This window comes from Salmo salar, chromosome ssa29, assembly GCF_905237065.1.
Source record: "Salmo salar chromosome ssa29, Ssal_v3.1, whole genome shotgun sequence".
NCBI classification, from domain to species: domain Eukaryota; kingdom Metazoa; phylum Chordata; class Actinopteri; order Salmoniformes; family Salmonidae; genus Salmo; species Salmo salar.
Window position 1 is genome coordinate 22,645,139 of NC_059470.1, and position 16,752 is coordinate 22,661,890.

Sequence of the window (16,752 nt, forward strand, 5' to 3'; positions counted from 1 at the left end):
ATCTACAGAGCATACAGTAAAGCTTATTTGAGGAACACTGAATGGACACTGTCAGTTGCTAAACACATTAGATTTGCTGTTGCTTTTCACTTATTGTTCTTTGTGCTGAACCAGCTAGTAACTAAAGGGCAGTTCTGTGTCTGATGTGAACTTGTGATCTCTCTCCAGCTGCTGTGTGGAGTGTGTCTATTATGGATGGGATCTTTGCATCTGGATACGAGGGAGGAGAGGCAGAGATCAGGTGCCACTATGGCCGTGGGTACGATAACTACTAGAACTACTCTGATACTGTAGTTAAAACTCAATGTGGTGTTCACCACACTGAGAAAGGCAGGTTCTCTCTGTATGGTGACACAAAGAGAAGATTCTTCACTTTAATTGTCACCAACCTGACCCTAGAAGACGCTGGGGCATACTTGTGCACAGTGAGGAGAACATTGACAGACATCGATACAGAAATCAGACTGGAGGTAGTCAAAGGTAAGTTCTCTTTTTCTTTGTGTATTTTTTTGTTAATGTATTTTTTTACGGATTTGACAACAACAAAAAAACAACACAAACTGACATGTTCAACAAAAGGGGGGGTTGTTAAATAAATAAATAAATATTACAGATTGAGTTGATAAGAATCCAAAATGAGCAGCTCTGGTCCAGTTTGATAGAGTATCAGTGGAAGCCTTATGCAGCCTGAGCCTTGCAGTTGACCTTACCAATATAATGCTTAAAAACAGCCTGCAGCAGCAGGCTGTCTACACTCATTGAAAGCGGGCTTCTGAATGCTCCTGTGGTTGGCGGTTGTGTAAAGGGTGCGTACTGGCGGCAGAGAACTCAGGCGCAGGAGAGCAAAAAACTGTGTTCCAACGGAGCAGTTTAATAATAAAAACCACTGTAAAATAGAACAAACAATCAATGGGAAACAAAACCCGTCACACACCAGAATAAGCACTTACAATAAACAATTCCGGACAAGGACATGGGGGGAACAGGGGGTTAAATACACAACATGTAATGATGGAATTGAAACCAGGTGTGTGGGAAGACAAAACAAATGGAAAATGAAAAGTAGATCGATGATGGCTAGAAGACTGGCGACGCCGACCGCCGCCCGAACAAGGAGAGGCATCGACTTCGGCGGAAGTCGTGACAGGTTGCAGTAAAAAAAAATATATATATATTTATTACACATTTAATATATACTGTATATATAATATATACTGTATATATTTCATTCAAAAAATGCATCTGACCCTGCTTGTTTCAGTGTGACACCCTGAAGTGCAGAAAATGTCTGTTAAGAAAGTCCCTCTGTCATACCACCATGGTCTGGAGTATGTCCTTGGAGACAAAGTTACATTACTGATAATCTGATTGTGACCTTATGTGATTCTGTGTGTTCCTTGTGTAGCTGGGGTCTCAGTGGGGTCAGGGTTCATCACATGGAGAGGTATGGAGGGAGGAAACACTCACATCAACTGTACTTGTGAACAGGACTCTGAGGCATTCCCAAAGTACCTCTTAAAAGGAGACTACGGAATTGAAATTCTCATTAAAACCTTAAAGGTCCCTAACCAGAGTCCAGTATGGATTTATAAAGGGAGATATGTGCTATATGACGACACAGAGAGAAGAGTCTTCACTATGACCATTGATAACCTGAACCGAGAGGATGTTGGAACATACTTGTGTGGAGTGGAATCATGGGGATTAGATAAGCTGATTCAAGTCAGGCTCACTGTGGGAAGAGGTTTGTTTGTGAGAGTATTTCAATGCTAAATGTTTTCGATAAATGGTAAAAGTTACTTTGAAACCGATCAAGCTTCATTCACATTTGTGCATTCTATTTGATTGCGCTTACTGGTTTGTGTTCTCGTGTTCAGTTTCAGGTAACTCAGTTTTAAGGATCTCACTGGTGACTGTGAGTCTGCCTGTGTTGCTGCTGGTAGTCAGCCTGCTAATAGTCTACAGATGGAAATGTAACAAGGAGCAAGGTATTTACACATGGAAACACACATACATATGTGCATGCTTATGAGCACACACACAGTCACACATGCAATAAACAATTATGTGTGTTCTACAGGGTAGGTCTCTCCCAGCAGACAGAAGTCTAGCAAATCAAACACACACACAGGAAAAACTGAAGGGGTGAGAATAGAATAGAGAAACTATTAAAATACTTCATAAAATGTAGGATAGGTTAGTCTATTTTTTTTTGTAACCCTTTATTTTACAGCCCGTTATTTCCATTGATTTTTAGGAAACCTATGAAAATCTGAATCCCAGCATGGCAAACCAAGACACCATCTACCAAAGCCTGAATCCTGAAACTGCAAACCAAGACACCATCTACCAAAGCCTGAAACTAAAAACCAAGACACCATCTACCAAAGCCTGAGTCCTGAAACTGCAAACCAAGACACCATGTACCAAAGCCTGAATCCTGAAACTGCTAACCAAGACACCATCTACCAAAGCCTGAATCCTGAAACTAAAAACCAAGACACCATCTACCAAAGCCTGAATCCTGAAACTGCAAACCAAGACACCATCTACCAAAGTTTGAACCCTGGAACTGCAAACCAAGACACCATCTACCAAAGCCTGAATCCTGAAACTAAAAACCAAGACACCATCTACCAAAGCCTGAATCCTGAAACTACAAACCAAGACACCATCTACCAAAGTTTGAACCCTGGAACTGCAAACCAAGATACCTTCTACCTAAACCCTGACACCTGAATGAAACTAGAATTTATTGCAATAACTTACCAATATTTTGCTGCATATCTTGAATTATGGTGAAAGTAATGTATTGACCTGGATCGGTATGTCCCTGGCAAAAAATTTCCCATAGGATTATTGATTTTTCCAATAGAATCCCATAGGATTCTCACAATCCTGTAGGATTTTGTGTCACCTCTATCAGATTCCCATTTGAGTACTTTTTTCCTATTGGACTTTTTTTCTTAACCCATTAAATTATAGTTTGTTCCAGTACAACACAACATCATTAATTACAGCATTTTTGTTGATTGGAATAAACAGTTCTATATTCATTTCGGTTTAATTGACCTTTAATAAAGCCTGTCCCTTTAAGAGTGACAGATGACTTCACAGTGAGCATGAGCTTGCAGTGTTAATTAGCCTGACTCCCAAATTCAGCTCCCGAACTGTGTCTGTGCAGAGAATCTCCGGTTTTCTAACATTATTATTCTAACTGTTATATCCTTCAATGTGTGTGAGAAGAACTGTGAGCACAGTATTTATTTCCTTATGTTTCCTGAAAAAGTTATCAATGTTTTAGTCATATTTTCATCATTGTACAGCTATTTATGCACACATTTTTATGCTAGTAAACAAACTACTGTTAGCCACATTTTGCCTATCAACTGACTAGCTAGCTAGCTACGATGTATCCATTTGAAGGTTGTTTTTGAGTCACTATATTGTTATAGCAGATGATACATGTTTTTTCTTGTTTGTTATTGCTAAATATACAGTACCAATCAAAAGTTTGGACACACCTACTCATTCCAGGATTTTTCTTTATTTTTACTATTTTCTACGTTGAAGAAAAATAGTGAAGACATCAAAAATATGAAACAACACATATGGAATGATGTAGTAACCAAAAAAGTGTTAAACAAATGAAAATATATTTTATTTTTGAGATTCGAAAAAGTAGCCACCCTTTGCCTTGACGACAGCTTTGCACGCTCTTGGCATTCTCTCAACCAGCTTCATGCGGTAGTCACCTGGAATGCATTTCAATTAACAGGTGTGCCTTGTTAAAAGTTAATATGTGGAATTTCTTTCCTTCTTAATGCGTTTGAGCCAATCAGTTGTGTTGTGACAAGATAGGGGTGGTATACAGAAGATAGCCCCATTTGGTAAAAGACCAAGTCCATATTATGGCAGGAACAGCTCAAATAAGCAAAGAGAAGTCTATCATTACTTTAAGACATGAAGGTCAGTCAATCCAGAACATTTCAAGAACATTGAACGTTTCTTCAAGTGCAGTCACAAAACCCATCAAGCACTTTGATGAAACTGACTCTCATGAGGACCGCCACAGGAAAGGAAGACCCAGAGTTACCTCTGCTGCGGAGGATAAGTTCATTAGAGTTACCAGCCTCAGAAATTGCAGCCCAAATAAATGCTTCACAGAGTTCAAGTAACAGACACATCTCAACATCAACTGTTCAGAGGAGACTGTGTGAATAAGGCCTTCATGGTTGAATTGCTGCAAAGAAACCCCTACTAAAGGACATCAATAATAATAAGAGACTTGCTTGGGCCAAGAAACTGAGTAATGGACATTAGACCGGTGGAACTCTGTCCTTTGGTCTGAGGAGTCCAAATGTGAGATTTTTGTCTTTGTGAGACGCAGAGTAGGTGACTGGATAATCTCCATGTGTGGTTCCCACCGTGATGCATGGAGGAGGAAGTGTGATGGTGTGGGGGTTCTTTGCTGGTGACACTGTCTGTGATGTATTTAGAATTCAAGGTACACGTAGCCAGCATGGCTACCACAGTATTCTGCAGCAATACACCATTCCATCTGGTTTGTGCTTAGTGGGACTATCATTTGTTTTTCAACAGGACAATGACCCAACACATGTCCAGGCTGTGTAAGGGCTATTTGACCAATGAAGGAGAGCAATGAAGTGCTGCATTATATTACCTGGCCTCAACAATTACCAAACCTCAACCCAATTGAGCTGGTTTGGGATGAGTTGGACCACAGAGTGAAGGAAAAGCAGCCAACAAGGGCTCAGCATATGTGGGAACTCCTTCAAGACTCCTGAAAAAGCATTCCAGTTGAAGCTGTTTGAGAGAATGCAAAGAGTGTGCAAAGCTGTCATCAAGACAAAGGGCGGCTACTTTGAAGAATCTCAAATATAAAATATATTTTGATTTGTTTAACACTTTTTTGGTTACTACATGACTCCATATGTATTATTTCATAGTTTTAATGTCTTCACTATTATTCTACGATCTAGAAAATATTAAAAATGAAGAAAAACCCTTGAATAAGTAGGTGTGTCCAAACTTTTGAGGTGCACACAGGTCGAGAAACAAATTTAAGGTGACAGACAGGGACACATGGACAGACAGTGACATTCAATACCACCTTGCATACTGTTGCCTGTAACTAGCTGAAATAGGGTTTAATCATTAGTCCAACAGTTGCAAACGAGAGTTTCTATTGGACAAATTCAGGTATGTTTATCCCCATTTATTCTGTTTGATTCCATTTAAGAAACATATTTCAACAGAATCAGCAGAATGAATACACCCCTGATCACTCATAAACACAGTTCACCTTCATAGCAGCCATGTTGTATTCCTTATCGCATCTATGCACTCTCTCCTCTCTCCTCTCACCTTCCCTTTTGGACTTGCACAACACATCAGCTGCATGTGACCAGGTGAAAAAACATTTGCAAGCCAAACACACAGCCTACATCGTTGTCACCATATTAGCTAAAGTAATGTCATAGTCAGCATAGCTAATAGAACTAACACATTAGTAAACCCCATATAATCATGCAGTAACATTACAGTGTACAGTCAGTAAGCAGTCACACCGGCAGTCCCTGGTGGCAATAAATCAGTAATACCAAAAGCTTACCTTGACTTGGAAGTGTTCCAGTGTTGTGTTGGAGAGTCATAGCCAGCTAGCTAACATAGCATCCCTCTGTTTGAGCAGGGTGTTTGAGTAGGCTAAACTAGCTAGCTGCATTTGCGTGCTAAGTAAGTGAAACTGAAAGTAAAAAGAAAAAAATAGACAATCTCTCTATTTCTATCTTACTTCTCCTTAATTTTGGAAGAAATTAATTTGTTCAAAACTGTTCAACTATTGTCTTTCTCTCTCTTTGTGAGTCAACTACTCACTACATTGTATACACTGCAGTGCTAGCTAGCTGTAGTTTATGCTTTCAGTAATAGATTAATTATCCAATCCTTTGATTGGGTGGACAACATGTCAGTTTATGCTGCAATCAATCAATAAAATGTATTTATAAAGCCCTTTTAACATCAGCCGATGCCACACATTTCTATACAGAACCAGCCTAAAACCCCAAGCAGCAAGCAATGCAGATGTAGAAGCACAGTGGCTAGGAAAAACTCCCTAGAAAGGCAGGAACCTAGGAAGAGAGGAACCAGGCTCTGAGGGGTGGCCAGTCCTCTTCTGGCTTTGCCGGGGGGAGATTATAACAGTACATGGACAAGATGTTCAAACGTTCATAGATGACCAGCAGGGTAAATTAATAATAATCACAGTGGTTGTAGAGGGTGCAACAGGTCAGCGCCTCAGCAGTAAATGTCAGTTGGCTTTTCATAGCCGAGCATTCAGAGTTAGAGACAGCAGGTGCGGTTGAGAGAGAGAGAGAGTTAAAAACAGCAGGTCCGGAACAATGTAGCACGTCCGGTGAACAGGCCAGGGTTCCATAGCCGCAGGCAGAACAGTTGAATCTGGAGCAGCAGCACGACCAGATGGACTGAGGACCGCAAGGAGTCATCAGGCCAGGTAGTTCTGAGGCATGGTCCCAGGGCTCAGGTCCTCCGGGAGGTGAGGGAGAGAGAGAGCATACTTAAATTCACACAGAACACTGGATAAGACAGGAGAAATACTCCAGACATAACAGACTGACCCTAGCCCCCTAACACATAAACTATTGCAGCATAAATACTGGAGGCTGAGACAGGAGGGGTCAGGAGACATTGTGGCCCTGTCAGGGCCAACCAAGCAGGATATAACCCCACCCACTTTGCCAAAGCACAGCCCCCACACCACTAGAGGGATATTTTCAACCACCGACTTACTACCCTGAGACAAGACTGAGTATAGCCCACGAACCCGAAGGGGGCACCAAACCCGGACAGCAAGATCACGTTAGTGACTCAACCCACTCAAGTAACGCACCCCTCCTAGAGACGGGATGGAAGAGCACCACTAAGCCAGTGACTCAGCCCCCGTAATAGGGTTAGAGGCAGAGAATCCCGGTGGAGAGAGGGGAACCGGCCAGGCAGAAACAGCAAGGGCGGTTCGTTGCTCCAGTGCCTTTCCGTTCACCTTCACACCCCTGGGCCAGACTACACTCAATCATAGGACCTACTGAAGAGATGAGTCTTTAATAAAGACTTAAAGGTTGAGACCGAGTCTGCGTCTCTCACATGGATAGGCTGACCATTCCATAAAAATTGAGCTCTATAGGAGAAAGCCCTACAAGCCCTGCAAGCCCAGTACCAAAGGCTCTGATAGGCTGGAGGACTTCCTCTGGAAGTTGTCATAATTACTGTGTAAGTCTATGGAAGGGGGTGAGAACCTTCTTTGCACAATAGTTTATTTAATAAATTATTTGGTGATGTGATTATATTTAGTATAGTTTTTTTATGTTTTACAATTTGAATTTTTATAAAATTCACTGAGAAGGATAGTGGGGTTTGGAGGGGTTTTGGGGGATGGGGAGGGTCTATTAGAAGGTAGTAGGGCTATTTTTATTTTTATTTTATACGAGGTACTGTGTCAGGTAGGAGGATTTTGAAATGTTGCAAACCGTGATTGACCGCACACTCCAGCACAGTGGGTGGCGGCATTCATCTTTAACGTTGGTTTGCGGACCGCCATTATGTCATGGAAGAAGACGAAAAAGATGACGTCATTTTCTTATTCAGGAAAAAGAACGTCAGTCAGAGAATTTGCGCTGTAGCTCTTGAAGACTTATTTTGTGACATTAACGTTTAAATCCTGTAGTAATTTGACTTAAACATCTATATTAAAGTGTTTAATTCAGAAAGCTAACGAAAGAGACTGTCGTCGTAGCCAACGGTTGTTGTTTTATTTTTACGTATCTCTGCTTTTAAACCTATCCTTGCGCAAACATTATTAACCATCAAGCCCAACATCTGACTGTCATGGATCAAATAGCGATCACTGCAGAAGTACCAAAGGTGAGTTGGTTAGTTAAGATTGGAAGTCAATCCGACATTCTGGACATGTAAAATGGCCCTGGTCGTGGCAAAAATCGAGCCTTTAAATAGTTTGTCTGGGGGAGGACATAACATGACCTAGTTTTAAATACAACTATAAGTGAATTGATCTAACTAACACTGGCTCGTTAGTTAATTCATACGTTTATCAACCAATACCAGCTAAGTTTGATACTAACTAACAGGCTGACATGCTTCAAACGATGGCTAGTTAGACAAGTCAGGGCATGTCCCAGGCTGCCTTTTTTTTTCTTTTTACAGTATGGCTGACATGTAACGTTATAGCAAAGATTTAACTAAACCAAGATAGACCACAGCTTGTCGTTTCTACTGGGAACAAATGAGTCATATTGGGCAGAAAAAGCAAGGAGATTGTCCTATCTGTGGTTATAGCACAGATGGAACAATGAGACAGATAATTCACCGGATGTATAAATGTGAAGCATCCGCTTGGCGTTTCCACTCCCTACCAAATATGGGTAGGGAGTGGAAGCCCAGTGACCGGCAGTGGGAGAAGATAGAACGAGATGGATTTTGGCCGACATTCTGCACATTTTCTCAACGATTAAACATTTTCTCAATACAGTTATTTTCCCAAAATGTAAATATGTTACGAACATATAGTGCATTAAGTTTTGTAGACTCTACCTTTTGCCAAAGTTTCCCAAAAATTGCGTTGTTTAGGAAAGGCGAATTGAGATATTGCACACGCGCACTTCAGAGCAGGTGTTCCTTAACGGAAATATGCAAATCTAGGCTAGAACGCGCCAATGGGATGACTAATTTGTTCCGTTTGAAACGTTTGGTTTAGTTATAAAAAATATTTGGTTATAGTTAGATTCACTAGCTCAGTAACAAGTTAATTGGTTACTGCTTTATTCAAGCACGTGGTACATAGATGTGTTAGCAAAGGGAAAAATCCTCTTGTATTGTGTTGCCATTACCTAACTAATAATGTAAATGAATGGTCCTTCAGAGTCCATGGGGCGCCACCACAACCAAGGTGGTGTGTCCCTGCTCCTTCACTGATGTCATGAGCGAGCAGCTGGCCAAGCAACTGGATGATGAAAGTCATTATTTCCCTGATTTCTCAAAGTAAGTCCTGTCAATATCACCTGTCTGTGTTATCGATTCTCATTCATTTGTAAGGACATTTTCAAATGACATTTTCACCCTCTAGTCTAGCCGGTGTACACTTCTGTGTTAATTGTTAGTGTCACTGTAAAGAAAGAAAAGTTGAACACTATATATGCTCCTAACAATTTAATGTGCCAACCTAATATCCTAATTGTAAGTCAAACCACACTGACATTGGGTTATGTTTGAGAACTATGTCCGATATCCTATGTCTCTGTTTTAGTGTCAGCGCTGCTCTGGATGCCGGTGAGGAGCGAGAGACAGACAGTGATCTGATGCTGGCTCAGATGCTGCAGATGCAGTTTGACAAGGAGTTTGACACCCAGCTACGCACAGAAGAAAAGAAGTTTAATGGGGATAGCAAACGTAATCCTATGGACAAGTCCTGTATTAAAACCATACAAGGGTTGTCGCTATACCAGTATCGCGATACTCTGAGCTATCGTGGCAATGAAACAAAACATGAAATGGTTTTAATTTGTTGGGTAAAACAGTCCTAATCTTAGAAACAAAGAGCATTATGTTGTCACATTTGTTTATTTTGCAAGCTGTAGCATCCACAATTTTACATGAAGTAGGTTTTTATAGGACCATAGAGTTTTTCTTTTTTGCCATGGAAAATCTGGTATCGTATCGCGATACTTGTATCGTGACAACCCTACGAAGGGTTGTGTTCATTCTGCATCAAATGGAAGACATTTTCAGTAGCAAAATGTTAAAAAATATTTTCTGTTTGGTACTCTTATTAAACACGACCAAGTTTCTGTAGTGTAAAAAGGAATCGAGTGGGAATATGAAGAATTTGAGCTATGATTGCTATATACTGTTGCAGTATCCATCTCCTTTGAGAACTATCGCATGGTGCACCCTTACGAGGCCAGCTGCAGCTCCGAGGATGAAGTTGATTGGCAAGATAGTTGTGACGACCCCTACAAAGCTGGTAAAGTCTATCACTTTGTCATTTTACACCTATACTAGTATTGTAGCTAGGTCCTATACATCTACTGTATACATGTAACAGGACAACGTCTTGCTGCATAGAATATTGGTGGCTGTTGGTCTTTTTGTGATATTGGTGGTTGGTTATATTAAAGCAATAGTTCAACTTTCTATATTAACTTTTGTTCAATGTATTCCAGACAAGCCCACGACAACTCCGAGGAGAGGCTTTACTGGGAAAGGCAAGAACATCACTACTAAGCACGATGAGGTTGTGTGTGGCAGGAAGAATACTGCACGCATGGACAATGTAAGAGTTATAACAAGATAACCTTTTGGCTTGGTACAGTCCAATGTAGGGGAAGCTACTCTGAAAATATAGTTGAAGGCATTAACTTTAATCAAATCTAATTTTAATGAAAAAAACATTCATTGCTACAGAATGTAGTAATTTTATGTCAAAATGCATATCAAATTAGATTTTGTTTTACTACAATGTAAAAACAATTTAAACTGAGCCATGTTGGTTTAAAAAGCTGACTCTTCCAAATTAAAAATTGATCAATGAAAGTCAGAAGTTTAGTATTTGGTCCCATAGTCCTAGCACGCAATGACTACAACATGCATGTGACTACAAACTTGTTGGAAACATTAGCATTTTTTGTGTTACTTGGTAGCTTGGTAAATCTAGTTAACTTAAAGTTACTTTGATAAAGTAGTTCACTCCATCCAAACTACTTAGTGAAAAATTATCGTATGCAAATCTAAAATGTCTTTGACTACAAATTGCAAAAACATATCACTTTGGGGTCATATGTTAATAGAATGTGTAATTTAGCCTGCTAAACACAAAAACTGTTTCAAGTGAGAATTAGGCGAGTCTGATGCTGAAAAACAAATGCTATTATTGCCAACATCCATATTTTATTTTAGCAAAAAACGTGTAGTTCCTGTAGTTAGTTACACCCCTACATGGCAAAAAAGTAATTAACTACTGAAAATGCTACCTAGATTTGAATTTAGTTGAACTACCACCAAGCTACTACAAAATGTAGTTAAATTACTAGTTGAACTACATGTAGTTCACTACTCCCCAACACTAAGACAGACACATGGGTATTTAACATCGTTAGCAGTTGTCTTCATTAGCTTTGAAATGTGTGGCTTGATGTGCATACACACTGAGGTGAACATATTCTGAATTGTCAGTCATTTTGAAATCACCCTCTCTATCTTGTCTTCCCAGTTTGCCCCAGAGATCAATGTGGGAGATGGGCTTGGCATGGACCTGAAGCTCTCCAACCAGGTGTACAACTCCCTCAAGCAACACTGCTACGCCGAGCAGCGTCGCAGTGCACGGCTGCATGAGAAGAAGGAGCACTCCACTGCTGTGAGTTTATACAAATAGTAGTGCTGAGCAATTTACAGAAACGTCAGTTATTTTACATTTTTTAAACAACAAATTGACTGATGTAGGTTCTACTACTAGAATTTGATTTTGTTTGTTTTTTTCTGAGCTCAATGTGCACGTTGCACAGTTTCTCTAGAGATAACTGACTTTTTTAATTTTTTTAATTTTATTTATTATATATATATATTTTTTTAACCTTTTTATTTAACTAGGCAATTCGGTTAAGAACAAATTCTTATTTACAATGACGGCTTAGGAACAATGGGTTAACTGCCTTGTTCAGGGGCAGAACGACATATTTTTACCATGTCAGCTCGGGGATTCGATCTAGCAACCTTTCAGTTACTGGCCCAACGCTCTGAGCACTAGGCTACCTGCCGCCCCTAAGGCAGGCTACCTGCCGCCCCTAAGGCAGGCTACCTGCCGCCCCTAAGGCAGGCTACCTGCCGCCCCTAAGGCAGGCTACCTGCTACCTGCCGCCCCTAAGGCAGGCTACCTGCCGCCCCTAAGGCTGTAATGGGGAGTTGTATTTTCCAACTGGCCAATATTCTACATAGATTAGTGCATAAAATGTGGTAATTAACTACAAAGACCATAATCCATTGCTCATCTACTTGTCCGCTCTGTTTCTTTCATGTATGCTATCGATGAGTCAGAATGTGCAATCGTGAGAGGATATAGAGAGCAGCAGTTGCTTCGCGAGGTATCTCTACCTAAAAATACATGAGTGATTGATAGTTGGTATTCAGCAGTCATAAAAGTATGCCTTATTTACTTTGAAGAACTACAAAATAGTGATTTTTGTCAGACAGCATAGACAGCAACGCTATAAAGATGAGATGATGACTTTGAATAAAATAATAGTCAAGTAAAACAAATGTAATATACACTACTTTAATAAAATATTTAAGTTATGTCAATGAATGAGAAGTTGTGTAAAAATACTTTCAAGTACTAAAGTGTTTTTGGGGGTTATCTGTCCTTACTATTTATATTTTTGACTTATTTTACTTCACTACATTCCTATAGAAAATAATGTACTTTTTACTCCATACATTTTCCCTGACACCCAAAAGTACTCATTACAATTTTGAATGCTAAGCAGGACAGGAAAATTGTCCAATTCACACACTTATCAAGAGAACATCCCCGGTCATCCCTACTGCCGCTGATCTGGCGGACTCACTGAACACACATGCTTCGTTTGTAAATTATATCTGAGTGTTGGAGAGTGCCCCTGGCTATCTGTAAATAATAAAAAATACAAGAATTGTGCTGTCTGGCTTGCAAAATATAAGGAATTTGAAATGATTTACACTTACGTTTGATACTTAAGTAGATTTTAAAACCAAATACTTTTAGACTTTTACTCAAGTAGTATTTTACTGTGACTTTCACTTTTACTTGAGTCATTTTCTATTAAAGTATCTTTACTTTTACTCAAGTGTGACAATTGGGTACTTTTTCCCACCACTGTAAATGAGTGATAAACAGTCATGGGCAGTCACTACCATCATGGGACTTTTATTAATTGTTTTATTCTGTGTTACAGCATTCAACCCAAATAATTGAAACCGTAATTAAAAACGTGATTATGAAAAAATAATCAAACGAAACCGACCTCAAAAAGCACTAATCGCTCAGCACTAACAAGTAGCAAAATTCACCACCATAGAAGTCTTTCAATTTCAAAATAACACTGTGCTAAGGCTTATACAATCAGATCTGTATTATTTTAATGCACTTTCATGCTCTCCTAATTCTCTCCTCCTGATCCTCATGATTCTTTGTTTTTTTTCCCCTTTGTTTTTTTTCTCCCCTTGTCTCTCTAAGGAACAAGCAGTGGACCCAAGGACCCGTCTGCTCATGTACAAAATGGTGAACGCAGGCATTTTGGAGAACATCAACGGCTGCATCAGCACTGGAAAGGAGTCTGTGGTGTTCCACGCAAATGGGGGAAGGTGAGGGTGTCATCGTCGCAAGAACCCACACCTTGAATTGGCTGACACAAGGTTGATTGACCCTAAAGGTGTTGTTACCTGCCTGAAGATGAGTCAGATCTGAATAGAAATTTCCCCAACTGTGGTTACCTAAGGTTATGGCATGACATTTACATTGTGATGACAATCATTGACAGAGATTCTATAGCAGTAGCCTTATTTGCCATATGTCATTAGCCATAGTTGTATTAAAATAAATATTGAACTGTATTACATGTTTTGGTACAGAGCTACTTCCTTAAATGTTTGTTTCTAAGTGTTTCAATACTGTTGCGTGTGTGTTTTTCCTCTCCTAGCATGGAGAAGAATGCTGTCCCAGATGAGTGTGTGCTCAAGGTCTTCAAGACCACACTTAACGAGTTCAAGAACCGTGACAAGTACATCAAGGATGACTACCGCTTCATAGACCGCTTCAGCAAGCTGAACCCCCGCACGATCATCCGCCTGTGGGCTGAGAAGGAGATGCACAACCTGGCTCGGTGGGTGGTGGCGAAGTCACCTACACTGAGTGCACAAAACATTAAGAACACCTTCTCTTTCCATGAGACGACCAGGTGAAAGCTGTGATTCCTTATTGATGTCACTTATTAAATCCACTTCAATCAGTGTAGATGAAGGGGGGGAGATAGGTTAAAGAAGGATTTTTAAACCTTGAGACAATTGAGACATGGATCGTGAATGTGTGCCAGTAGGTGCCAGGCGCACCGGTTTGTGTCAAGAACTGCAACGCTGCTGGATTCTTTTTTTTTTCTTCTTTTTTTATCAAGAAAGTTCCACCACCCAAAGGACATCCAGCCAACTTGACACAACTGGCATTGGAGTCAACATGGGCCAGCATCCCTGTGGAAAGCTTTCGGCACCTTGTAGAGTCCGACGAATTAAGGATGTTCTGAGGGCAAAAGTGGTGGGGGTGCGCAACTCAATATTAGGAAGGTGTCCTTAATGTTTTGTACACTCTGTATATGGACCAACACTAATTCACCTGACTTTTATCTAAACTCAATTCAAATAACTTTTTCATGTAGTTTTTTTAATATCAAATTATCCACAGTAAGTTGCCAATCACCACCTATAGCCATAAAAAAAAAAATATTCCAATGCTCCAACTGTGTATGGCTCATGGTCTCTCTATTCCCCCCTACACTCCATCAGTATGAAGAAAGCTGGCATCCCATGCCCCGAGGTGGTGGTTCTGAAGAAGCACATCCTTGTGATGTCGTTCATCGGCAAGGACCATGTGCCGGCTCCCAAACTGAAGGAGGCCATGTTGGGCTCTGAGGACATGAAGAGGGCCTATTACCAAGTGGTTCATGTAAGTGCAGCTTTACCACCATGCACTTTAACATAGACGTGGTTCTATTGGTATATAGTTGCATACGTTTTACTAATCCGCCTGGTTGTAAGCGATAGTTCCATAGTGATGAGTCTCCACAGAGTTACCCGGATCATTATTCTGGATTACTTTGACCCCTGGATGTCTCTGTCCTTGCAGATGATGCAACAGTTGTATCAGGAGTGTAACCTCGTCCACGCTGACCTGAGTGAATACAACATGCTGTGGCATGAGGGCAAGGTACGCTATTCATCCTTTTCGTCTTAACCTTTTTTTTTTATCCAGGTGGGTCAATCTACACATTTATTTTTACACTGGAAATTCAGGCATGAGATTGTACCTTGAGTGATGTAATCATCTTGTCTTTTGAAGGTTTGGCTGATTGACGTGAGTCAGTCCATCGAGCCCAATCACCCTCACAGCCATGAGTTCCTGTTCAGGGACTGCAGGAACGTGGCTACGGTAAGTTAGCTCACAGTACTGTAGGTTTAAATTGGCTGTTATTATGTATAGCTCACAGTAAATACTGACTAAAGTCCTGATTTGCTGTCACAACAATTCACAATCCATTTGAATGGATAATATATTTAGCTGTCACTCCTCAAAACATGCAATGAATGTTGGTGGAAAATGAGCGAAAGTGGAAACCAAGATGTAAACTATTCTTAGAGCAGCTTTGTATCAGTGACAAGCTGTTGGTTTTAATACCAATATATTGTTTTTTTATTTCTTCAACGCAGTTCTTCCAGAAGGGCGGGGTGTCTGAGGCCATGAACATGTACGAGCTCTTCAACGTCGTGTCTGGGCTGCAGCTCAGTGGTGACAGTGAGGCAGAGTTCCTTGCCCAGGTCAGAAAACATTGAGGCCAATATGAGGCATTTATTTCTCTGGTGAAGATGTATGTAGTTGCATTGAATTTACAGAAATGCATTTTTCAGGCAGTTTTAAAGTGGGCTCTCATGTTATCTAGTCCAACACAGCATCAATTCTATCATGTACTGAAGTGACTTTTTGCGGTAGGGATGTTTATACTGGAATTTGACCCTAATCCATCAAATGAAATTGTATAAAGCGCCACAAATGCATTCGTCACAGTGCTTACCAGAAACCTGAGATTAAAATAGTAATTTTCATACAAAGTTGTCGTTTTCTAGATCGAGGCACTGGAGAAGATGAATGAGGACCACGTGCAGAGAAGGGGCAAGAAAATGTACACCTTCAGCGACGGAGGACCTCCCCTATTACACGACGAGGATGATTAACAATGAGATATTAGACACCATGAATAGCTGCATGGAACCTGTTTGGGTGATTGTTTGAGATAATGGGTCGAGTAAACCCCCCATGGTCTCACAGTGAGGTATGCAAGAGGTCGAAAGGTCGCTGCATCCCAAGATGGTGTCATAGGCTTCAGTGGGCTAAAAAGGCTCCCTACCACCTCCATGAAATGTCAACATCTCATTCCATTACTACGGCTGTAGATGGAATGGATGGGGATGTCTGAGGGGTACATGACAGACAATGCCTTTACATGCACACACAATAATTGCTTTTTAAATTAGAGAGTATTAGTAACCAGCATTCATGACATTAAGTTATCTTCTCAAGTAAACTGAGCTCGAATGAAGAGTTTTGCATTATGTTCTGAATGGAACAAATTGTCATCCAACATTTTGATGAAGAGCCCAAAGTATCAGTGAATATTTTAATCATGAAAAGGTGCTGTCGTGACTGAAGACAGAATGAGTTGTTTGTAATTGTCTCCAAGATGCATTGAGGTCCGTTGTTCATACAATGGAGCTGTCATGTTTGTGTACTCTCTGTAATTTCAATATTATGGTGGAAATAAATGGTACAAATAAGTTATGCATTGTCATTCATTTTGCTTCGCTCTGGACAAATGGAGCAGAAGCTGCTGGAAGACACCAAACCAC

At 40.4% G+C, this 16,752-nt stretch overlaps 1 protein-coding gene across 1 annotated transcript; it reads left to right on the plus strand.

Moving 5' to 3' along the window:
• Positions 1-7,647: 7,647 nt before the first annotated feature.
• LOC106590364 (serine/threonine-protein kinase RIO3) lies at positions 7,648-16,680 on the plus strand. Its single transcript, XM_014181306.2, has 13 exons — positions 7,648-7,959; positions 8,975-9,093; positions 9,359-9,501; positions 9,968-10,075; positions 10,275-10,384; positions 11,321-11,464; positions 13,319-13,446; positions 13,782-13,964; positions 14,638-14,797; positions 14,978-15,058; positions 15,191-15,280; positions 15,559-15,666; positions 15,973-16,680. Exons 1-13 carry the CDS (start codon positions 7,924-7,926, stop codon positions 16,078-16,080), a joined length of 1,518 nt encoding a protein of 505 aa, XP_014036781.1. The 5' UTR covers positions 7,648-7,923; the 3' UTR covers positions 16,081-16,680.
• Positions 16,681-16,752: the final 72 nt, after the last annotated feature.